Consider the following 26,474-nt stretch of genomic DNA (forward strand, 5'->3'; position numbering starts at 1 on the left):
TCTCCTGTCACTAGCAGCTACTGATTCATTCTTCCAGGTAAAGTGACAGTCACTTTAGTATTGGGCTTAGTTCTGGGACTTCAGGTCTGATTTTTTCCCTGAAGTTAATCTGATAACAGCTGGTTTTGCTTTGTGGTTTGTTTGTTTTTTAATCCTCACCTGAGGATGTATCTACTCATTCCAGAGTGGGTAGAGGGAGAGAGAGCAGAGAAACTTCAGTGTAAGAGAGCAAAATTGATCAGTTGCCTTCCATGTGCACTCAATTGTGGACTGAACCTATAACCTAGGTATGTGCCTGACTGGGAATCAAACTTGCAAACTTTTGGTTTGTGGGAACTGAGACACACCTGCCAGGGGCCACTTCATAGCTTTCAGTTCAGTGTGCTAAATGCTTATCTTTAATATCCAAGACATTTCTCCAGCTTTAATAATACCTAGTTTATAAAAAGTCTAGAAAGGAAATGGCATGTAGTTGATCATGTCAGTGTCTTACAGAGTCTTTCCTCTCATTTCTGCTGAGTGTGGCTGCAGTGTGACTGCCCAGGTGCTCTGCCTCAAAGCCTGGGATCCCACACACTTTCATGCAGACCTCATGTGAACATGGTGAGTGTCCTCAGCAGGGAATGTAGTCACCTTATTCATGCATCTCTGTTCAAAGCTAATTGTTTAAATAAGAGTTCTGTCTATATTGCTGGTTATGTCAGTGAAAAATATTTGTTTTGTTACATCTTATACTTTAGTAGGTGGCCAGTCTCCCGTACTTTAGCTAATTTTCTAAGAGTTCTGACCAAGTTTATAATCTAATTTATTATCTTTTGTCATTAATTGTTTTGAATGAATAGAGAAGTTAAAGAATAATATAATAGACATCCATTTTTTACTTTCTAGTTTTTTATAAACCTTACCATATTACCATATTCATTATAGATGCATAGATAATTTTTAAAAATTAGACATTAATAGAGTTGATGCCTCCTTTGAATTTATCTTCTTTATCCTTTCCCAGGAGAAGTGTGATATGTGAAATTTGATGTTTATGATTGCCTTGCATACTTCTATAAATGAAAAGTTTACACATTGTTGACTACCATGTATACTTTTATTAAATATGAATACTATACTTTTATTAAATATAAAAATTAAGATTATATACTATTTTCATGTTTTTAAATGCCATGCAAATGGTATTATATTGTATGCATTATGTTCCAAATTGATTTGCTCCATTTAAAATTATATTTTAAGACTTTCCCATGTTTATACTTATAGTTTTTTATTCATTTTAATTGCTGTAAAATTTTCCTGTGTCAGAATATACTATGACTTATCTGTTATCCCTTCAGTGGCCACTTAAGTTGTTTTTGATGTTTTTCCATTATAGATAATTCAGCAGTGAGCATTTCCGTTTATTTTTCTTTGTTAATATATATATATATATATGAGCTTTTCTCTTTTTTACACTTAGAAGTGAAATGATTGGGTCTTAGAGTACATCTTCAATATTATTAGGTAATTCCAAATAGCTGTCCAAAGTAGCTATACAAATTTATACTTATACCAGCATCATAAACAACTTCATTGCTTCACATCATGGTCAAAATTTTTTTGCCAATTTATTATTTTGTTGTTATAAACATTATTTTTCTAATTGCTAGTGTCATTGTTCATTGGCTTTAATTTTGAACTTAATTTTTTACTTTTTAACATTGTGTTGAGATATTAGCCAATGCAATTAGATAAGAAAAAAAGCTATTGTAGGCATAAGAATTAGAAAGAAAGAAATAAAACTATTTGTGGATGACATGATTATATATACGCAAAACCCAGAAGCATCCATGAAAACACTATTACAAAGAAAAAGATAACTGATTAAATTAGCAAAGTTATTTACAATTATGTTCTTTTTAAATATGCAATAAAAATCACTTAGAATTTGTTATGGAAGGGAATAGCCCATTTCCAAAGCAAAAAGAAGGAGGAGAAGGAAAAGGGAGGGGGAGGGTAAGAGGAGGAGAAGGGCAAGGAGTAAGAGGAGAAAATATATAAATTTAAATGTTCAAATTGTATGAGCAAAATTATAGAACAACTCTTCAAAAATACTGCAAAGATGCCTTAAACAAATGGAAATATATATTGTATTCTTGGATAAGAAGGCTAAATATTATTAAAATATCACATAGTCCTAAATAATATATAAACCCAATTTAAAAATTCAATAAAAATACTATCAGATTTTGTTTTGTTTTCAGCTAGACAAGTTGATTATTTAATCCATTTAAAAACAAACAAAAATAGAAAATCCTGAAAAATAAAATAAGTCAAGGGAGAGTCTAACCCTTCCAGATAAAAGAAGGGTTATTAAATCAATGAGGAAATATAGGTATATAATAGTGTTGGGATAATGGGATATATGCAAGGAAAAATATAAAATTTTGAATTTTCACATCATACTCTAGGATACATTTCAGATGGTTTACAAGGTTATATGAAAGGAAACCATATAAGTACAAAAACAAATTATAGCTGGTTTCTTCTACCACTTTTGAATAAGGGAAAATATTTAATGACTCTAAGTTTAGAAGCAGTAAGAGATTGATAAATATGATTACATAAAAATGAAAATCAAAAATTAAATTAATAAAAACAAAGCAAAAAAGAATAATTATAAAAACTCTTTGGAAATTAAACCACAGACAAAGCTTATAGCCCTTATGTATGAAAATCTACAAACAGAGGAGAAGAAGGGCAACAACACTAAAGAAAAATGAATTAAAGATATTCACAGATATTTCATAGAAAAAGAAATGCAAAGAACTCTTAAACATTTTAAAAAGATATTTAATCTCATTCCTAATACAAGAAATGCAAAATAAAACTGTTCCCGAGTTTTATTAAAGTCGCAAAAGTTTTACAATGTAGTCTTACTGGCAAAACTGTGGAAAAATGGGAAATCTTATACATTGATGAAAATGCGAAATGGTACCATCTTTATGGAGATGAATGTGGTAAAATTACAAGTGCATTTACTTTTTGATGGAGGGAGTACATTTTACTTATTCCAGTGACACCTTGTCAAACATTAAAGGACATGTGCACAGAACTTCAATTTAGTACTATCTGTACTGTTAGCAAGCTAAATGAATGCATGAAACAAAGAAACCCAAGTGCCAATAAAGAGGTAGGTGAATAAATGAAGATAAAGAACCACAATTGCAATTAAGAACCACACAACTCTAAAAATAAGTAACAAATATGACTATGATGAAGTGAAGAAAAAGTAAGGAAAATTTTTGCTGAAGAAAGTGTAGTACTCTGGTGCAGAAAGTGTGTATGGTATACTACCATTTATTGACAAGTGATTAGAATATGAGTATATATTTGCCTATGCATGTTTTTTAAATGTAATAAACCATAATATTTAAATTGCATATAAAAGGAGAACTAGAAGAGGATGAACAAACAAGAATTAGAAGTGAGAATCTCAGTGCTCATACAGTTGGTAGCATAAATGTTCAAAGAGGAAGCGAATGCTCCAAGAGACTATAAAACACAGTGATTAGACTTTACCTCTTTCTTGGAATATATCCTAATGACAAAAGAAACTACAAAAACATTTTAAAACCTTTTCAATAATCATAGTGTTGGCAAGAATGTGGCACTGATATACTGAGAGTATTGCATGTGCATTTTAGGATAAGTCAAATGTACAATTATGTTGGTGTCATGAGAACTGGGATTTTGGGCATGGGAAAAAGAAGATATGGATGCAAGATTGATGAGGTAAAATAACTCTGTAATTTTCATTTAAAATAGAATGTTAAAATGAATATATGATTCATTTTAATCTTTAAAAAATAATACTTTTTAGCTTTGCTCACTGAAGAGAGTTAGAAATAATGACTAACTCAGTGTCAATCCATCACTAGAAGCCGGATTGTTTGGTCTCTAAATACCATTTCCCAGTCAAAAGAACCAGGACTCCCCACAAAAGTGTGTAAGACTTCTCGTAAGAAGAACTTGTAATATCTTGTTCATTGCCAGGTATTATCAGGGTCATGTCAAATGACTCAGGAGACAACCTGAACAGGCTCCACTCGCTAAAGATGGGTCATTTTGAGTCTTAAAAAGGATAATAACTTAATAGTAAGGATAACACAACAAATATTAGATCCATAGTTCACGATGATACTAAAAAAATTATTGGTCATTACCTTTGGTAAGTGCTAGTGAACTATCTTATTACTTTGGAAACTGGAAGATGAAGGGAGAAACCTAATATTTATTCTGCCTTTCCTTTCTGAATTGTACCTCAGAGTAACCAAATAAATGATTAGGAGAAGTTTCTTCTGTATGATTATAGCTGATAAATGAAAAGGAAATCATAGAATTGGGATATCACCACTTCCTGGAACTGGGTAATGATCATCTGTGGATGCTAATAACATCAGACAGAGAGAGAGGAATGGATTGCTTGATTACATTCCTCCCAGTTGAGGTATGTAACCCTGCCTACAAAGTAATCCACACTGGAAAACGACAAGACAAACATCCTGAATTCCTCAGCAAAAAATTAGCAAGAGAAGAAAATAAAAGATAAAGGCAAACTAATAGATGAACAGAAACATGACTTATCAACCAATTTTGATGTATGGATCTTATGGGGATCACATTTTAAACAGACTAAAAAAAATCTACTTGAACAACAATTTAAAAAATAAATTAAAAAATAAAACCTAAAAAAAGAAAAGAAAAAACTCTTAAAATAGGTTAGGACATATGCTCATTTGATGAGATTGAAGAGTTATTAGTAATTTTTTAGATATGATAATATGGATATAATATCTTAAAATGAGTCATTTTGCTAAAATGAGTCCCATCAGTATTTACAGATGAGATGACAGTATTTGTGGAATTTGCTTTAAAAAAATCCAGGGATCGAGGGGATTTGGTTGGGAATACAGCTGAAGCAAGAACAGCCATGAACTGATAATATTGAAGCTGAGTAATGTGGTTATGTGGGTGTTCATTATACTATTCTCTCTACTTTTGTGTATCTTTCACATTTTTTGACAAAACTTTTTTTTATTTAGACCAAGTGATTTTTATTTATAAACAGAGGCCATTTATTACAGGTTACTGCTTGCTTGTTCATCAGTTCATCCTTCTAAGAAATAATCATCAAATGAAGTCTTAATTTGGTGTTCTTACAGGTGCGTTCGGTAAGATGTGCTTGAATTGAAAATCAACTCTCCATTCTTCAACTAGGTCGGAGTGTACACTACTACTTTATCCCCCTTGAAAAGTGAGAATAAAGTAACTATTTAAAAATATTCTATTATGCCTTAGAAAACCATTTATGGGCCTTATCAAGAGAAGTGGGGGAAATGACTTAAATGGACACTTTTCTAAAAGTTTCTTTGTAATACAGGTTCTTAGAACTAGATGGCTGTTTTTCATAGAATTATATTATTAATGTCAATAGGTTTCCAGGCCAGTCCACAAAAGTCTGTTAATCCATAGCATAATATTTGTGGTCTACAAATCTGATAGAATACTGTCAGATTTAAGGGTTCAGTATAGGCAAAAATAAAATAGTCTTTCTAGAAGAATGCTTTCTTTTTTTTTCTGTTTCATAAATTATTTTTGTTCAATTACAGTTGTCTGCATTTTCTCCTCATGACTACCCCCTGCACCCCATCCAAACCCACTTCCCTCCCTTGCTTCCACCCTCCCCCTTGGTTTTGTCCATGTGTCCTCTATAGTAAATGCTTTCTTAATTGACTTCAGAACTCCAGAAGGTGACTGCCCTGCATCTCTTTAGGAGTGAGTTTCGTTGTACTCCAGATCATTCAGTTGCCATATGCCTGCACTCCGAAAGCAAAAACAACAACATTCTTATCACCTGTAACTTGGACTTCTCTCATTTATAAATTAAATACTCGAAAGAGCAGAGATTATCTGCATGTGAGTGATCTCAGTAATAAAAACCCGCCTTTCATGCTGTTTTTATATATTATTTGATATTCACAAGAATATTACCCCCATTTTACAGCTGAAAGACTGAGGTTCAAAGGGTAATGAAAAATCCTTGGGAGTCAAAGGAACTGGATATGAGTCCTGACTCTTCTATGAGACCATGTCATTTAACCTTTTGAACTTCAGTCTGTTCATCTGTAAAATGAATGTAATGAAACCCCATTTTACGTCATCATAAAGACTAAATGAACTGATACATGTGAATGATAACATATAAGGTGTTATGCAAATGTTCATTCTGCACTAATGATGAAGATCATAGTAGGGCTATTTTACTATTTACGGGTTCCCTAGGTTGAAAAACTAGAATGATAAGAAGACTCATTGGTATAATAATGAGGAAATGGAATGTTAAGGCGATGGGGGATGTTTAGCTTAGAGAAGAATCAGGAGTTGGATGTTGTCATATATTTTCTGAAGGGCTCAGTTTCTGAAGAGTAGATTTCACTCAATTTAAAGAACTTATTTTGCAGTCAGTTTCTCTATTACTGCGATTTTTCAAGCAAAGACCATATAGCTACATGTTAGGAAGATTGCAGAGGGGCTTCCTTATTCTCTGATCAGTTCATGCCTGAGGTTCTATTACTGAAATCTAGCACTTTCTGGAGTTGGGTAAAGATTCCTGGTCAGTAATTTTGAGGTCTAAGAAACACTCATGATGATGTCCTGTAATGGGATAAAAATGGCAGGAAATTATCTGTAAGCTGATTTTTAACAATTCATCTAGTCAATATTTATTAAGCACTTACCACATTGTAAGATGATGTCCTAGGTACCAAAGCATATTTATTTATTTGTAATTTTTATTTATTGATTTGAGAGAGAGAATGTGTTGTTGATTTATTGTTCCACTTATTTATGCATTCATTGGGAGCTGCTTGTATGTGCTCTGATTGGGAATCGAACCCATAACCTTGGCATATCAGAATGACACTAACCAAGTGAGCTGTCTGGCAAGGCTTGGTACCAAAACATTTTTAAAGAGCCATCTCTAGTGTTTCCTTATTAGAACATAGAAGATTCTGTTCTGTTTTCACCTTCTCTCACCTTTTAAATGTACTATGACAGTCTTGATCTTCCCAGGCCTGGTAAGGGAAGTGATACAATGTTAACATTGCCCACTACTTATGTTCTCATTATTCCAACTGATTTAGTTTCCAATTTTGTTGGAACTCTCCTGCATAGACTTTAATTCTCCAGGGTAGAGTCAAAATGTATTGAAATGACCTCCTAAAAATGGCAAGGGAAAATATATCACCTAATACAAAGTATATTTTTGCATCCTAGCCTCTGAGGATAAAATGTGGTTAGATGAGTAATGTATCAGAACCTTAATGCTATTTAAACATATGGATGAGTGCATTGTGTGTATTTTGTGTATTTAAAATTGAGGCTTTCATTGCAGCAATGTCTTTCATTTGGTGTACTTCATGGAGATTTATCATAACAGACTGCTTTAAATCATCTGAAATAGCAAGACATATGAATTTCAACAATAACTTCCCCAGAGCTGGAGAAGTCCGCAGGAGCTCAAACTGCTAGGTAGACAGTTTGTTTGTTTGTTTCTCAAACTCATATGCAAGTGTAAAACTTTTATGAGGCTGCTTTAACAAGGCCCTTTGGGATTTAGTGTTATTTATCTAAACTCTTATTAAAAATGAAAACTTTTCTATGTTTAGCCTGGTAAAGCATAACTGATCTTACCAATATTGTAAGCCTGAAGAATGAATATTGTTTTGCAGGCTGACTCAAAAGTAAAATTCAGAGACTTTGGGGCTAGTGTCTTCAGCATGGACGTTATGGTAATGGGATAGCGACAGTATATAACTTACATAAATAACTTATATAAATAACTTATTTAATAAAATAACTTATTAAAATAACTTCCAGCCCTGGAGGAGCCCTGTTTCATAGAGCACTGCACTGTCTCCGTTGGAGTCAAGTTGCCCCAGAACTCTTGTTCCCTGGTACAAGTGAGCACCTTTTTATTTATGGTATCTGCACTTGTTGAGGTATATCTGTGATTTCCGCCCTCCTCCACTGAGAAGTGGGGCATGGGAGAGAGGTTGTTTCTAAGATTAATGTGCCAGAATCACTCTGTACGTAACCCAGGGGAAGAGCTGGAGCTGCTGCAGGAAAAGTTTTGTAATCTCGAAACGTGTTCAGCTTCTTTGTAGGTATGTTCTGGTTTGATGAGTCTGGGTTCTGCAGTAAATCTATTCTGAGACAGACCCTGGGAGCTAGGATATTAAATTATCTTTAATGCGGTACAGTTTTAGGCAGTGAGGACATTATGTGGGGAGAGAGCAAATGTTGCAAAATCAGGGTCAAGATCTTTTGCAGACTTTTAAGAGTTTATCAGAGTCAATTTAGCTTGGGGGTGTCCATTCCACTTGCAAAAATTTTTCTGATGAGAAGGTGGGTGGACAAATGGGTGACTGCGTGGGGAAAGAGGTTGGGCAGAGAGAGAGGTAGATAGACAGATAAAACTACTTACTCATTTTTGGTAAGACAATTATTGGTGAATAAGTTTCTGTGCTACAGAGTGAGTTTTTTTTTTTTTTTAAGGACAGATTTATCTGAATGAGATCATGGTTAATTCATAATTTTGAAGACATTTATAAAAGTGACCAGTAATGAAAACTATTAGCCAGAGAGCACTTTTGGATTTTATTTTAAGGGTCTTATTTCAACTGTCAACCTCAGTAGTACTAACATAAGTCATTGGAAATAATGCATGACTAAGTAGAGTCCGGGGGGCTTACCACCTTTGTTTCAGGGGAAGTGAAAGTGCTTTCAAGACAATAGAGAGAAATAAGAGGACAAAGCACACAGATATTTCTAAGAAGGGAAGTACAGAACCACCAGCTGGCAGTTATGGTTTAGAGTGTGAAGGAGACAAAGGGCAAACACCAAGAGAAATGATGATGGCAGAAATATTGGCTAAAGGTCAGCAATGGAGGCAGTACAAGTATAAAAATTTAAACAGGTCAGGAAATATCGAAGTGAACTGAGCTTTAAGGACTTCTATTCTGCAAGAATCTCAGAGCAGTTGCAAATGAGAGGAAGACAGCATGCACACTGGGTTTTAACTCTTCGACTTGAGCAACTGTTTTAACAGTTGAGTTGCTAGGCACTGTCAGGAATAGACTATTTTAATTTTGGAGAAACCCAACTGTTAAAACAGCTGTTTGGTCTGATTAGACTTAAGCTGGCTCTGCTTAGGTTGCAAAACCTAATGGGATCACAGCGCCAGGCCGGTTGGATGTTATGATTTTATTGGACATTACAAAAATATGGACAGATCCTAGGTTGAAGGTTATGTTGGACACTGACTCTCCGAAGAAGCCAGATTCCTCAGTTTTGTTTTTACAAAGTGCTAAGGCAAATAACCTGGGCTTTTACCTTGTTCCAAGTTCATGGAAGTTATCTGAAATAATTTTGCCTTACATTCCTCGGATGCAAGTGTTTTTCCTGGCACCTAATAAATAAAAAAGAAGAAGAGGCTCCCCAGTTTTATTATCATCTCTTAATAGTAGGTATTATAATGGCAAAGTCACCTCAAGTAGTCATTTTTATTATTTATTCTGTATCTTCTGTTATCTAAGTAAAGAATTCTGTTTATAGCAGCCACCACATTTGTCACTTTTTAGACAACACATTTTTAATGTCTAGAACAACTTGAATGATGCTCACAATAATAAATATATTGGATGCCAAATTTATCATCTCAAGTACCTTTTTCCCTGGAAAAGACTGCTGATTAGATTAGTTTCAGGTAAATTGAAGACCTGAAAAACTCGTTATGGTGATTTGATTTCTTGCATAAAAAAACTAATTTTACTTGATGCAATGTTAATACATAAGTTAAACATTCAAAGACAGGTTTCATTTCGTATATTTTCAAAAGTGAAAATAGGTTTACTCCTCATATGATTGCTAACACGGCCGTGTTATTGTAAACATCTGAAACAATGGAGGAAAACAAAGCAGGTTCTTTTCATCTTGGTTTCCACAGAAAACTGCTCACATTTTGTCACTCTTCCTCACATATATTATATCTTTATGTTCATATGCAGGGTGGGGCAAAAGTAGGTTTGCAGTGTTTTGTATGGAAAATAATATAATAAATTAATATGAGTTATTATTAATTCATACATTAGTATAATATATTATCTTATCATATACATTACATTAATTCTCTGTGTTTCATATACTCACAACTGTAAGCCTACTTTGCCCCGCCTTGTATTCAGGAAGATATGATTAGCATATTTAACAATACATAAACTAATTTTAGCTGTATGTGTTACTTTTTATTTTGCTTTTCCTTTTTAAATTGTCAAAATATTGTGACTATCTTTTCGTGTGGACAGATCTACAATCATCCTTTAGGTCTTGATTTTTAGGAGTTTTATACTTTGAAGAGTTGACTTATTGTTGTTAGTTTCTAAAACCCAATGTTGTAAGTAATTAAAAAGCAGCTTTGGAGATGTTAATAAAAGATGAACTCCAGTTTCAAAAGTACCATTTTGCTACTTTCACTGAAAAATGTGATGTTTATTTTACTAACTAAAGCAAGTTTATAGGTTTTCAATGTATCAATCATTTAACAATAAATAATACTTTGGTTATAAGTGAGATACTTTTGTTATTTTAAAATAAAAAATTAATAATAAGCTTTTTTGTTGGATCATTAAGAAATATTGTTTAGTTTTCTCCCTATTTTCCTTGGCTAAAGTCTTGGCAGACTTTACTCATGTTAACATTCACAAAAAATTTCTTGCTATACTATGCATTGGTTTAGAGGATGACAATATTTTTATATTGACAGTATGATATATTACTGTTTAAAAAAAAACAGAACAAGTTAGCTTTTCTAGCTCTCCTAATACTAGTAAATTCAGATGTTTAACTGCCTTTCTCCGGTTTCTGAGAGTAACTTTAAAACCTTTTTAGAATGTGGATTTCTTGGATACCCCATATGTAGCACATGCCTGCCGCCCTGCACCACCTCCCGCGGTTGTACACACATATACCACACATGGTGATTAGCCACATTTTAAATGTCTTTTTCACACCTTGGAATCAGGTATTTACAATTCTCTTTCCAGAATGAGAGGGATATGGAACAGTGAAAGTCATCTATCAGAGGTAGCTCATTTCAAGGATGTGGTTGCGAGGAAAGAGAAGCCACATGTTAAACAGTCTTTGTAAAAATTGTGGCCTTTGGAGGTTTCAGTGTAATTTCTCTTAGTTTTCAGAAGCTTTCATTTAATAAAATTTTGCCTTGGAAAAATTGAGCCAAATAATTCCCTCTTTGACTCAAGATGCTTTTTTCAGGGAATGCTTCTTAATCTATACAATCACTGAATAAAACTTTGGAACGTATCTGCCAGTGTCTATACTCAGATCGTTTTAGGGTCAACTCATGGGTAAATGATGTATATAAAATTTAGGAGACTGTCAGGCCTGACCTGGTGGATCTTATTTTTCACATTTATTTTATTAAGCTGCACATAAATCAAATTATTACAGGGGAATTGAATTTAAGTTGATACAAATGAATCTTCTATATACAAGGTAATTTTAAAAGGATTCTCCTACCTTTTAAAAGGTAGAAGACAAGAAAAGGAAATGAAAGGCATCCAAATAGGAAAGGAGGAAACAAAACTGTCACTGTTTGCAGATGACATGATAGTGTACATAGAAAATCCTATAGACTCCACCCCAAAACTTCTTGACCTAATAAGTGAATTTGGCAAAACAGTGGGTTACAGAGTCAATATCCATAAATCAAAGGCATTTTTGCATACCAACAATGAAGCAGAAGAAGCAGAAATCAAGAAAAAAATCCCATTCCATATAGCAAAAAGAAAAATAAAATACCTAGGAATCAACCTAACCAAAGAGGTAAAAGACCTGTGTGCAGAAAACTACACAACACTGAAGAAGAAATCAAGGAAGACACAAACAAATGGAAACATATACCGTATTCATGGATCGGAAGAATTAACATCATCAAAACGTCCATACTACCCAAAGCAATTTACAGATTCAGTGCAATACCTATTAAAGTACCAATGGTATATTTCACAGACATAGAACAAACACTTCAAAAATTTATATGGAACCATAAATGACCCCGAATAGCTGCTGCAATTTTGAGAAAGAAGAACAAAGTAGGAGGGATCACAATACCTGATATCAAACTGTATTACAAGGCCACTGTAATCAAAACAGCCTGGTACTGGCATAAAAACAGGCACATACACCAATGGAACAGAACAGAGAACCCAGAAATAAACCCATCAAGTCTCTATGGTCAATTAATATTCAACAAAGGGGTAGCAACATAAAATGGAGTAAAAATAGCCTCTTCAACAAATGGTGTTGGGAGAACTGGACAGCTACATGCAAAAAAATGAAACTTGAGCACCAACTTACACCATACACCAAAATAAATTCAAGGTGGATAAAAGACTTAAATGTAAACCATGACACCATTAAAGTCCTAGAGGAGAACATAGGCAGGAAAATCTCAGATATTTCACACAGTAACATTTTTACTGATATTTCCTCTAGAGCAAGGGACATAATGGAAAGAATAAACAAATGGGATCTCATCAAAATAAAAAGCTTCTGCATGGCTAAAGAAAACTATTAAAAAGAGAAGCAACCATATGGGAAAACATATTTGCCGATGATACCTCAGACAAGGGGTTAATCTCCAAAATGTATAAAGAACTTACATGACTCTAAGAAGACAAGCAACCCAAATAAAAATGGGCAAAGGACTTGAATAGACACTTCTCCAAGGAGGACATACAGATGATGCAGAGACACATGAAAAAATGCTCAATATCACTAACTATCAGAGAGATGCAAATTAAAACTACAATGAGATACCACTTTACACCAGTCAGAATGGCCATCATAAACAAAGCAACAAACAAGTGTTGGAGAGGTTGTGGAGAAGAGGGAACTCTAGTTCACTGCTGGTGGGATTGCAGACTCCTACAACCACTATGGAAAATGGTATGGAATTTTCCCAGAAAACTAAAAATGGATCTGCCTTTGACCCAGCAATTCCACTGCTAGGGTTATACCCTAAGAACCCTGAAACACCAATCCAAAAGAACCTATGCACCCCAATGTTTATAGCAGCACAATTTACAATAGCCAAGTGTTGGAAACAACCTAGGTGTCCCTCAGTAAATGAATGGATCCGAAAACTATGCTACATTTAACACAATGGAATTCTCTGCAGCAGAAAGAAAGAAGGAGCTCCTACCCTTTGCAACAGCATGGATGGAACTGGAAAGCATTATGCTAAGTGAAATAAGCCAGGAGGTGAAAGACAAATACCACATGATCTCACCTTTAACAGGAAGCTAAACAACAAAACAATCAAACAAGCAAAATATAACCAAAGATACTGACATAGAGAACAGACTGACAGTGTCCAGAGGGGAGAGGGGAGGGAATTTCAGGGGAAAAGGGGAAGGATTCACAGGAACAAGTATAAAAGACACATGGACAAAAACTAAGGGGGGTGGAAATGAGAGGGAAGAGGGAAGGCTGGGTGGGTGGGGTGGGATGGGAATAAAAGACAGAAAACTGTACTTGAACAACAATTAAAAAATAAATTTAAAAAAAAGGATTCTTCTACCTTACCTGAAATGGGTGTGACCAGCTGGGCTTTCACATTGCCAGTTACACTGACATGTGGCTTCCCAAAAGGCCTGAAGTGGTTTTTTTTAAGTGTATTTTTCCCCAATTTTAAGTGTATTTTATTGTTATGCTATTATCCCATCTTTTTTTCCTCCCTTATCTCCCCCCTCACCCAGTAATTCCATTCCCTCCAGCATCCCCCACTTAGTTCATGTCCATGGGTCATACATATAAGTTCTTTGGCTTCTCCATTTCCTATACTATTCTTCATGAGGACATTTTCTAAAATCAAGAACTCTTGCTCTTGCCAGGTAGCTTGTTGGTTAAATCATTGTCCTGATAGGCCAAGGTTGTAGATTTGATCCTGTCAGGACAGTTGCAAGAATCAACCAGTGAATCCATAAATAAGTGACACAACAAATTGATTTCTCCCTCTCCCTTCCTCTCTGTCTCTAAATTTAAAAAAATTGAAATCAAGGACGCTTGCACAAAGAACATGAGTAGGTTAGTGATTTTGGCATTTGGATTCTTATCTCTTCTCATGGAGGGACATCATTTTTAGTGGTTGGGATTTGTCTTCTAATGGATCAGAGAGAGCCACTTGTGACTTAGGGTTACGCAGTTCAGTTACTAATATCTCAGATACCAAGATGGGTCAGACTGAATTCATCTGAACTGAGTTACACCATTGCCAGCTGCCATCTTGTGAAGAAAGGGTGTATGGATTTCTAAGAGAAAGCCATCCGAAAGTGTAACAAAAGCCAGGATTACTGGAGACGATAGTATTCTACAGAAGCAAGGGAGGGGAGGGTTGGATGTGGTGCAGACCACCAGGATACAGCCCCTCCTGAAGCCACAGACTGGTGGTGCTCCAGCAGGACATATCACTCTTCTCTGCTGAGACCAAACATGCTTTCCCTGTANGCTATTATCCCATCTATTTTTCCTTTCTTATATCCCCCCTCACCCAGTAATTCCATTCCCTCCAGCATCTCCCACTTAGTTCATGTCCATGGGTCATACATATAAGTTCTTTGGCTTCTCCATTTCCTATACTATTCTTCATGAGGACATTTTCTAAAATCAAGAGCTCTTGCTCTTGCCAGGTAGCTTGTTGGTTAAATCATTGTCCTGATAGGCCAAGGTTGTAGATTTGATCCCCAGTCAGGACAGTTGCAAGAATCAACCAGTGAATCCATAAATAAGCAACCCAACAAATTGATTTCTCCCTCTCTCCCTTCCACTCTGTCTCTAAATTTAAAAAAAATTGAAATCAAGGATGCTTGCACAAAGAACATGAGTAGGTTAGTGATTTTGGCATTTGGATTCTTATATCTTCTCATGGAGGGACATCATTTTTAGTGGTTGGGATTTGTCTTCTAATGGATCAGAGAGAGCCACTTGTGACTTAGGGTTACGCAGTTCAGTTACTAATATCTCAGATACCAAGATGGGTCAGACTGAATTCATCTGAACTGAGTTACACCATTGCCAGCTGCCATCTTGTGAAGAAAGGGTGTATGGATTTCTAAGAGAAAGCCATCCGAAAGTGTAACAAAAGCCAGGATTACTGGAGACGATAGTATTCTACAGAAGCAAGGGAGGGGAGGGTTGGATGTGGTGCAGACCACCAGGATACAGCCCCTCCTGAAGCCACAGACTGGTGGTGCTCCAGCAGGACATATCACTCTTCTCTGCTGAGACCAAACATGCTTTCCCTGTAAATCTCACCACAGTCACAGACAATCAGTTTGAACCGGAAAATGAAGAAAACCTGTTTGTTGTACCAGGCCTAGGAAATAATAAAAGAAGAAAAATTCTCAAACCCTTGCTTTGTCCTTAATGCATCAGAAACACGTTTACATCCATGTTGGCAAAGGACTTAAACTCTGGGGCAGAGTGGGTAGTGGTGGTTAGTGAACGTGCCAGCTGAGTTGGCCTCTCTCATTGGACACGGGATCCACTGACGCCCAGTGTAAGGCTTACTGTTAAGAATGTTATTACAGTGGGTCTAATTTATTGTTTGAACCTTCTTGTGCTGACATCCGGTTAGGAAAATGCTTAAAAGATTACATTTCTCAGCCTCCTTTTCAACTGATTTCCTGTGGTGATGGAATGTGGTAAAAAAAATGGGAGCCTGGAGGCTTTCTCTTTAAAAACGCTTTGAAAATTTTTCTTAAATAGTTATGTTACATTTATTAATATGCTAACACAAATATTGTGATATGTAATTAGTATAAAATGGAACTCTTTATTATTTTATGAAAAATGATAAGTTAGAGATCAGATTTTAACCTAAAGCAATGGTTCTTACTCGGAGTCCATGAGTCTTGAAAATGTGCTAAGTGAAAGAAGTGACCACTCCTTCCTCTAGTGAAAGTGTGGTCAGTTTACAGTAATTCCTTGTTCTCAACAACTGCTACCTTGCTATAATAAAGTCATTTATAAAAAGAAAAAATGTTTTATTGTTTTTTAGCATGAATTAATACATTTAATTTTGAGATTTCCTTATTGATATTGTCCTTAAAGCAGACTCATTTTCCCCATTACCTCTGAGAGAGAGATATCTTGTCTTTACAAGTTTACAGACCTACGGGCAAGGATTGAAAGCTACTTTTCAAGAATTGTGTACTTAGATTTCTTCTCTCAAGATCCCATTAACTCAGAGACTCTAAAAACAATTTTGACATTGTGATTAGAAAGCACAAATGTTTTCTACAATTTCCAAAGGAACTACTGTAATTTCAAAGAAATGTTGTTCATTATTTAATGAGAGTTGAAATTTATAAGCATTAATTGGTTATGTATGTTTTTCAGATTCTATTTTCATGAATCAGTACTTTAAAAATATTTTAATATATGGAGTTAATATGGTTTATCATAATAGATATAGCAGTACATTTAGTTGTTTCAGAATTTTGTGTTGACATTTCATAAGAATTTTTAAAATTTTGAATCCTCATCCAAATAATGTTTTAAATAGTTATATTTTTTAATGGTTGTAGCACTAAGTTGTGCTCATTTGCTTGCTTTGGTATTTTGAGAGCTTATATATTTTAATAACTTTTATTACTATTCATTTCATGCTGAATTTACACCTGGGCCACAAGTTTTTGGGTCTTCAATTTCTTTTGGGATATCTTTTTTTTTCTGTGCAACCTCCTCTTCTGGTTTAGAAACAGTCTGCTCTTTCTCAGTGAGGATCATCCCATTTTGGCAGTGAGCACCCATGTATGGGGTCATCCGCCATGACCTCTGTAAGTTCCAGCACCACATCTTGGGAGCTTTGTTCACCTGGATGTGCTCGGTGACCAGAGAACCTACATCTGAACCCTTAGGTTCAGCATTACCCTCTGCATTTTTAAGCATGTGCAGCAAAAACTCAGTACTCTTTTTGGACCACCGACCCTGTGTCCAGCCCTATTGTTTGGCCTGGGCATGTCTACCAGCTTCACCATTGTAAAGACAGGATGGTACACATTGCTCCTTTGAAGTGACTTCCTTCAGGTACTTGGTGGCTTTTCGGCTATGCATACCCATGATGGCCTGGGCAGTTCAGTGAGTGTTATTCAAGTGAACACGGAGACTTGAGCCTCTTGATTTGCGTGATTTTGTGGGAAGAGAAGAGCATAAGTTTATGGGTCTGTTGTGATAGCTCTGAAATTGAATTTGAAAAATCCATGGGTATAAACACTGATGTATTTTAATATCACTAATGGGTTCTTTGCTTTCTTAGGACTTTCTAGGATTGAAGAGTCCAAATCCACTACTAAACTATGAGAAACATGAAATTTAAAGATTTTTATCTTCAGCTCTCCTATACCATGTTATTTTTTCTTCTTTATACAATTATGTTGAACTCATTTGAAATACTTTAACTTTTGGTAGAGTTGTTATGTCATCTCTACTGGTTATTTTCACCTACTACATTGAACAACATCTGTGTATCCTAGAAGACTGTATTGCTTTTGTATTTTCTCAAGTTCTTTCTTGCTATTGACTGGTGGTTAATTCATTCTCAATTTCACCATTTTTGTTAGAAGTGATGAAAGTGACTTTTCCCCCCTACTCTTTGCCTCTTTAAAAATAGATAAGCCATAGTTGTTTCTCCAGGGGATTTTGTGTCAAGGCAAGAGTTTAGAAATAAGGATGGTGTGTCCTCTGCTTGCATTTTGGTCTCTTAGACTAAGGTCACCTGGCTGACAGCCCTGATCTCCCAGGAGACTTTTACTCTCCCTGTACTTTAAAAGTCACAGAAGTAGGTTTCAATTGTTGTTTAGTTCATTGTTCCTTTTTAAAGTGCCTCTCAGGTTGATTTCATAGTGGCAGATTACTGATAATCTGTGATGTCTTTGCAGGATATACCAGAAATAATCCAAATGCTGGATTATTATAATTCTATGTTTTTAACATGTTTTTATCATTAGCAGAAGTTGGTATTGATTTGAGACACAGGTGTATAGTCTCAAATATCACCTTTGGCTTAATCAACACATGTCCTAAGTTCCACATAATGAATTTGGTGATTGTTTTATGATAAACTGAATTTTTAGTATGACAGACTATTTCCCCCTCTATCCTTTCCGCTCTCTGTTCTTTATTTCTTAGTAACTAAATTTTTTAAAATATGAAAACATTAACTGAAATATTGAAGGCAAGTTACCATAACTTTCTGTCTTGGTCCACACATATGGATGTTTCACATAATTAGAATAATATTTTATTTGATTAAAATTATGAGAAAAATTTATAAATTTTAACATTAAAAAATAAATCCTGTGGCTAATGAAAAATATACTGTGGGAAAAGTACAACATGCATATTGGGAACTTTAGCCATATCAGGTCAGGCTGGGTTGTCTAATTTTCAAAAAAAGATTGTTAAAATGATTAAAAATGGGATTTTCTAAAATACCTAAAATTTACCTCATCATTTGCCTTTATACTTTTCAATTTTATTGGATAGAATTGGTTAATTCTATCCAAAAACATGTGACAGAAACATGTAGTATACTTTTGCCTTGTTTACGGTGTAGTAAAAAGAGCACGAGATTTGGAAGGGGGTCATGCTTGAGTTGCTTTTCCATCCTTTACTAACCGTGTAATCAGGACAACATTCTTTACCTTTCTGAGCTTCAATAGGGATGAAAATTGTTAAATTAAGGATTAGATTTAAAATACCACTGTCACATTTACATACCATACTAATGTTTGTAATTACATAAAGACATGAATAACTAACGTGTTTAGGTACTTTGTCTTTTCTTTGTGCCTATGGTTATTATTAGTGTGATGAATGTCCTCTGTGTAAGTTCGAGTGGTTTGATACATTGGATATGTTGTGTGTGAACTTCAGGATCTTATGAGGAAACTAGGCCTGACAAGAATGACTGTTAGAGAGTGCTTGATGGTGAGTGACGAGGCAGTGCTAGTGTAGTTTAATTTCTATTTGCATGTCCTTTTTTAAGCATATTTTACTGATTATGCTATTATAGCTGTCCCAATTTTTTCTCCCCTTTGTCCTGCACCACCCCCACCCTCCAGCATTACCCCCACTACCTCACTTTTCATGTGCATGGGTTTGTACATGTAAGTTCTTCAGAAAACTTTTCTGTTTTCCATACTATTCTTAAGCTCCCCCTATCTATTTTATGCCTACCAATTGTGCTTCTTATTCCCTGTACCTCTCCCCACCACATTCTCTCTTTCCCCTCCCGACAGTAACCCTCATGTGATCTCCATTTCTGTGATTCTGTTCCTGTTCTAGTTTGCTTAGTTTTTGTTTTTTTTATGTTCAGTTGTTGATAGTTGTGAGTTTGTTTTCATTTTACTGTTCATAGTTTTTGATCTTCTTTTTCATAGGTAAGTCCCTTTAAAATTTTGTATAATAAGGACTTGGTGATGATGAACTCCTTTAACTTGACCTTATCTGAAAATCTGCCCTTCTGCTCTAAATGATAGCTTTGCATGTCCTTTTTTTAAAAGATTTTATTTATTTATCTATAGAGAGGAAGGGAAGGAGAGAAGGAGAGAAATATCAATGTATGGTTGCCTCTCATGAGTCTCCCCTGCTGGGAACTGGCCTGCAACCCAGGCATGTGCCCTGACTTAGAATTGAACCGCGATCGTGTGATTCGCAGGTCCGAGCTCAATCCACTGAGCTACACCAGCCAGGGGTGCATGTCCTTTTTGACAGATCACGTCAGTCATTTAGCAGCCTACTAACACCTTTAATTAACACTTAAACATTTCTTTGTCTATGCCAGGAGTTGCATCTGCATCATAACATTAATTTATTTCTGATTATAAAAATAATAATTGGAAAATAAGAAAGCATATAGAAGAAAATGTATAAAACAGGTTATTTTCCTCTAATAGAAATGTCCATTTATATTTATTATATTCCCTTCTAACCTTTTTTTCTCATTATATAACTGTTTTGCTTATCATGACATATGGGTATTTTCCCATGTTTATCTTTACTACCTTTCTTGTCCAAGTTTTAGAATATATATATATATAATAAAGTAGCTGCCTAAGAATAAAACTACCTCTTGCAGAGAAATGTAAATACTCTTAAGTATTAAAATACTTTTCAAATTAAAGAGCTAACATACAGAGGAAACAAGCGTTAGTGGATTCAGCTACTTGTGGTTTGCTTGGAGAGGAGGATGATTTGTGGTCCTCAGCGATCAGCGTGCTGAGTGGGCAGAGCACGGACTTTGCACTGGGGCTGAGTTGAGTGAATCTTGGTTCCATCACCTATTAATTGTGTGGTGTTGGACAATCACTTTACTTCTCTGAAAAGTAAACCTTTGGTTTCCTCATCTTTAAAGTGTGGTGAATAATGCCTGCCATTTAGGGCTACTATCTTTTTAGAGACAATGGGTATAAATAAAGTACCTGGCCCATGGCCTGAACATGTTAGGCAGGGGGTAAACAATAGAAGAAGCCTAAGACTTACAAAATTTAAGCATACATTATGAAGAGCATGATACAGCCTTAATAAATTAAAATACCTGTGTTCTTTTTAAAAAGATGTTATTTATTTTTTTAGAGAAGACAAGGGAGAGAAACATTGATGTGCATTTGCCTCTTGAGTGCCCCCTACTGGGGATTTGGCTCACAATCCAGGTATATGCCTGACTGGGAATCGAACTGGTGACCCTTTGGTTCATGGGCAGGCACTCAATCCACTGAGCCACACCAGCCAGAGAAAAATACCTCTATTCTAAAAATATTTATTTGTATAATTCACTGTTTCTCTTTTCACTTGTAAGTATATGACTGCCACAAGAGGAGTAGAAAATGATGAAAAAGTGGTGCTGCCTCAGAGATGATCTCTGTGCTGGCAGAATCCTTAATTATGAGCTGTAGCAAGCCCCTGTCCAGGTTGCTGTGATCACTTCAGTCTTGGGACATGCTTACTGAAGGGATGTTGAGGATTCACAGATGAGTTCACAATCCAGGGCAGTGTCACGTGACCTGTGCTGCAAGTGATCCGGTTCAGGGAAAGCAAAAACCTTTTTTGTGCACTTACAAAAGAAAACATCAGAATGAAAATAGCTTTCATGATCCCTGTTGTGGGTGGTGGGGTAGAGGATATAAATTCTGAAATCTTCAATTGCTTATGGAACAGACAAATATAAGTGAAAAATTGGTATTTATTTTAGCCAGTAACAAGTTAAATCCTGGGTGTGTCTGAGGAAGAACAGACAGTAATCTAATTACTGTTATTACCATAACAGTAATCTAATTCTTATTTCCACATTAGACTGACACGTTAGAGAATCCGCAGCTTATGGTTGTTCGTGTCTGATCTTGGATGAGTCAGAGATACAGACACAGCTCAAATAGGAACACAAGCAGGATGGTGGTAAGTGTCGTAAGGGACCCAAGTATGGTATTTAGCGAGTGGTTCATTCTTACGATGGAATCAGGAAGATGTCTCCAAGGAAATGATAAGTAAGTGGGTCTTGTAGGATGACCTGAAGTTAACTGGGAAGGCTAACAGCCTTCCAGGCCCAGAAAAGGGTGTGACAAACCACAGGGCGTGTGGCCTGTAGCGCAGGTCAGAGAACGGAAAGTAGCTGTGCTTTGCTAGTGGGGCACAGGAAGGTGCTGGGCGGATGAGCCTAGGGCCACTGCACTGGTACTACATTTGACTTTTACCAGAGGTGGCAAGATTTTTATTTCCATTCCAGAGAAACATCGAGAATGTTATATTGATACAAGTAGTAAAAGCAGGAAGTCACAGCTACTCAATTTAAAATAATATGTAAAACACTGAAAAGACACGACAAGTATGCTCGCTAAAACAGACCATTTTTTAGGAAGGTGGACAGTGTCCTATTCCAGTCCAACTAGAAGGCAAATGCTTCGAAGAAGAGTTAACTCTGAACCCAACACCAGAAATGTATCAGCTTAATAGTTAACCTGCTGAACACAGCTAAATGATATGCTGTGACTCGCCCTATAGAGGGTTAAAATCCATTGTGCTCTCAAGCACTGACACTCCCTAAACTTTCAGAATTCACCACTGACTTTTAAAGAGAGAAGTTTATGGAAAGGCAAATACACACATGCACTTCTCTTTAAAAATCAGGACAGTGGTAAGAGACACTTTGGTGAGCACACAGACAGGAAGTACTCAAGTACTGTAAATAGAAGAGTTGATAGCATAAAATTCATGCTATTATGTTTTCTCGTAATGATTTCCTGATTTTTCCCTCTTCTTTAAGCACTGGGGAGAAGTGAAGAAATCAGGATCAGGCCCAACCCTATCATTTTCTAAACATCCTCCTCATCTCAGACAGGTCCCTTTCCTAAAGGATTTTCAATGACCGATTCTGCAACATGAAGGGAGCCTCCTGCCAACCCTTCCCCTTCTGACAACAGCTTTGCTTTTTTATTCGCGTTACTAATAACACAAGCTTTTACAAGAGTTTTGGTAAAAGAATTCGATCACTTTTTGAAAGTCTGAAAGCCACGGAACTGGATGTTCCAAAGGGCGTATCCAGCTCAGAAACAAGTTCCACGTGTGTGGGACGGTGATAACAATATAGATCCATTTCATACACATGAGATTGATCAAGATGCATATGTAGAACAGAGCACAAAACATAGGAAGCATCACCACGTCAGCTGTTATCCTCCCAGACTCCACATTGCTCCCTCACAAGTAAGACTGCGTTTCATGACTCTTAAACTTTGAGTATAAAATGTTGATCTGACCTGAAAAAAATGCCCAATCTATCTGTTTTATACCAAAAACACTATGAAATGTCTTGGACATTTACTCTGTGAACTTATTGCATAACCATTTTCTTTTTCTTTTTTTGTTCATTGCTTTTTCCTCCTACAAATGGAAGTTTTCTTCTACATCAGACCTTTAAAATAATTGTGACCAGATGCAATGATGACATTGCGCATATCTATGTGTTTCAGGCTTGCCAGCTCCTGGGAAAGTGACATCAGCGTCCACTCTTTAACCCTGCCCTCTGCAACCTGCTTGGAGCTGCTGTTGATATTATCAAGGAATACTGCCGTGCTGCCTCCCTCCCTCCGCTCCATGAATTCCTTTCGGGTAAGGAATTGCTCCTTTACCAGGGTGTGATATCTCAGTTTTACTTGTAATTGTTTTCTAAGGAGCCTGACTTTCGCAGGAGGTAATCCATGGAAACCCACATTTTCACATAAAATAATAACAAGCATAATGCATGTACTGTCTTGTCTATCCCTTTTTGAATAAAGAAACAGATAGAGGCTCATAATCGACTAGATCATTGTCTAGTAGTGACAGAATCCACATCTGACTCCAGGGTTTCTTCTCTGAATCTTCATCGTTTCTGCCTCTGAGAGAAAAGGCAAGAACATTTGGCAGAGACAGTGTGAATGCCACTTCCTTTTCCCCAGATTTGCCCTAGAACAAGGGTTTTCAGCTCGTGGTGACAGTCCCCCACCCACTCTCGGCACCTGTTCCCTCTCCCCCTGGTCCCTCCCTCGTCACTTTCCCACTGTCCTGAATATTTATTGGTGCCCCCAGTAAACCACAGAGCAGGACAAACAGAACAGCAAATAGGGACTGCCCAGCAAGACTACTCACTCCCAGGCAGGCAGCTGATTGCTGCTGAGGAGGCAAATGAGAATTACAATGTTAATTAATCACCTAAGTTGTGACCCAGTAGCTACTGAGTGTGATTGAATACATCTATGACTCTTGACAGCAGGAAAATATTCACAAGCCTTCTGAGGCTGGTGAGAAGGCCATGCGCCTTCTTGAGAAGTAAGTCAGCGTAGGTTGGTTCTGCTTCTGGAGGGTTGCTGATGTATCCTAATATAATTTCAGGATCAGCATACATTGCTTGGTGGACCTCTGTGTTAAAACAAGGTATGGATTTTCCTATGTATTATAGCTCAGCAAATTGATTAAAAAAAATAGCTGCTCCGATGTAATTTGCATCCATATTCTCATGGTAATTTGTTATATTGATTATCTCTGTGATTTTCCTCCTGATAAAAGTCCAGACTTCATTGGTTGTGGTGTACCCGTGTGTATTAATCATTCATTACTCAATTATCAACTTCAATCCTGGACTCCAGGGGCCTTAGAGAATACCTTATCACATTGTAGGAAAGGAAACTGAGACCCAGAGAGACGGAGTGAGCTGACCAGGCAGCACCCAGCGTGTTAGAGACAGAGCTGGACTCACTAGGCTTAGGCCCCGGGCAACTGCATCTGCCCCCTAAATGCAGGACTTGCTGAAGTCTTGGGGGTGGGGTGGCAGGGCAGTGTCAGTAGTACCCCTTATTCTGTAGTAATTTATAGTTACTTTGTTTATTTGTATACTTAGAACAATTCAAGGTGAAGAGTAATCTGGACTGGACTGGGTGTGGGGGATATGAGAGGAAGCCCAGGCTGGGCTTCTTCATGAGACCAGGAGATGGTCCTGCCCCCTTCAGGAGTCTCAGCTCGGGCTCTGTAAACACTGGCATGCAGGCCTGGCCTGTGCTTGGTGGCACTGGGTTCTCTCCTAGCACCTTTACTCACAGGAGCTTTGAGACCTGTCAGGGTGTTAATTACTGAATGACCCTCTCTGTTAGTGGTTGTGCTGCCTCTGGTCTCAGTCCATCTGCTGAATGTTATCGTCAGGAGCACATACACTTTCCAACTTCAAAGGTACAGAGAACTTGTCACAATTTCATGAACAATGTCTGCCTAAGAGATTTTTCCCTGTTGCTGTCCCTGGAAAGATGCATTCTTCTTATGAATATACCAGGAATCGACTTCCCAATGCAGGCCTTCACTCCAAAACAAAGGATTAGTGAAAAGGGGAGATCGTCTGTCAAATTAGAAAGAGATACTCTGTTGTTTCACCTTCAATGCCTCCTTAATCATGTATTACAATGGCAAGGAATGGGGCTGCTCATCTCCCTCTACTTGGGATTTATTTTTTCAGTTGGGGACTCACTTGAATGTAGTTTTTTCAAGGGCTGTATCGGCAAGAGCTGTAAAATAATGGAATGACATTTGTCAGAGAACCACCCTTACATTTCCAGTTCTGTTGTAATCCAGGCCAAGTGAGTTACTGTGAGCAATCTTCTTTTTTTGTAAAAATGTGATTTTCAGTTTCTGAGGATTCAAGCAGCACTCCCGCCTGAGCCATTATTGCTGCCAAATCCCAGAGGGAGAGGTTTATCTTATTAATTGGAGCTATCTACATGTATGAAATTCTAATGTCTTAAATTACTGTATAACATTTTCCTCAGGCCAGTAGGGACCTCTTTGGGTGGATTTGTTATCATTTTAACTTGTACTCTGTTACAGTACCTTAATATCCCTGGTGTGACTGTGAGCAAGCAGAACGTGGGACCTGGTTAAGAATCACTGGTGTAATTGCTAGACACCTACTGTAGTTGTTGTTGCCGCAGCCCCAGGAAGAAGGGTGGACTTACCCTGTCACTCTCTGCTTAAACTTCGTCCATGGCTTTTTATCGCAGTGAAAATAAAATCCAAACCTCTTAACCTGGCCAACCAAGCCCGGCAACATCTGGCCCTGCCTCACCTTTTGGCCTCTTCTCCTGCTTTCTCCCTCACGCTCTGTTCCAGCCACACTGGCCTTGTTTCCTGCTGCCTATCACAGCAAGCTGGTTCTGGCCATAGAGATTGTGCACTGGTGGTTTTCTTTGCTATCAAGAGATATTCTGGGCCAGATCTTTGCATGTCTGGGTCCATCTTTTCTTTCAGGTCTCAGTTCAAGAGTCCCTTCCCCTAAGAGAGCTAACCTGACCCTCCTCCTCAAGTTTTCCATTCCCCACCAGCATATTCTATCTATAATTTCATTTTTTCCATAGCACTTTTCACTGTTTAAAACCACCTTGTTCATTTATTTATCCTTTTTTCTCTACTGCAATGTGTGTTAAATGAAAAAAGGGAGAATGTATGTTTTTGTTCAGTATTGTATCAACAGAACTTGGAAGTAGGCAGCTTAATAAATATGAGATGACTGGCTATAAATGGGTGGGTGGATGGACACAGAAATAGAACGCAAATTGACATGGCCATTCGACATTCTAGAGAGTGGGAATTATTCCAAACACTGAGCTACGGAGAAACAGAGGCATGAACACTCAAGGGCAAAGGAGAGCTTTTCTCTGCTGAGACAGGGTGGACTCAACAGGTAAGGTTCAGATTTGAGGGATGTGGACAGGATTTGAGCGCAGATGGGTATTTGCATTGTAATTAGAGCCTGGGGCTTTGTATAA

General features: G+C 36.8%; 1 protein-coding gene across 3 annotated transcripts in view; it reads left to right on the forward strand.

Moving 5' to 3' along the window:
• The window catches only part of UBE3D (ubiquitin protein ligase E3D), a 141,538-nt gene that overhangs the window by 59,021 nt on the left and 56,043 nt on the right, over window positions 1–26,474 (forward strand). The window contains exon 9 of one of the 3 annotated variants that reach the window (XM_037039378.1): window positions 23,157–23,693. In XM_037039378.1, coding sequence (XP_036895273.1) covers window positions 23,157–23,325 — 169 coding nt within the window. In that variant the 3' untranslated portion in view covers window positions 23,326–23,693. Of the gene's footprint in view, window positions 1–23,156; window positions 23,695–26,474 lie in introns of those variants that run through there. The other 2 variants (XM_037039376.1, XM_037039377.1) reach the window with 2 other exon arrangements.

Source organism: Sturnira hondurensis, unplaced genomic scaffold (genome assembly GCF_014824575.4).
Source record: "Sturnira hondurensis isolate 20B ecotype Veracruz unplaced genomic scaffold, ASM1482457v3 Scaffold0025370, whole genome shotgun sequence".
Classification (NCBI taxonomy): Eukaryota; Metazoa; Chordata; class Mammalia; order Chiroptera; family Phyllostomidae; genus Sturnira; species Sturnira hondurensis.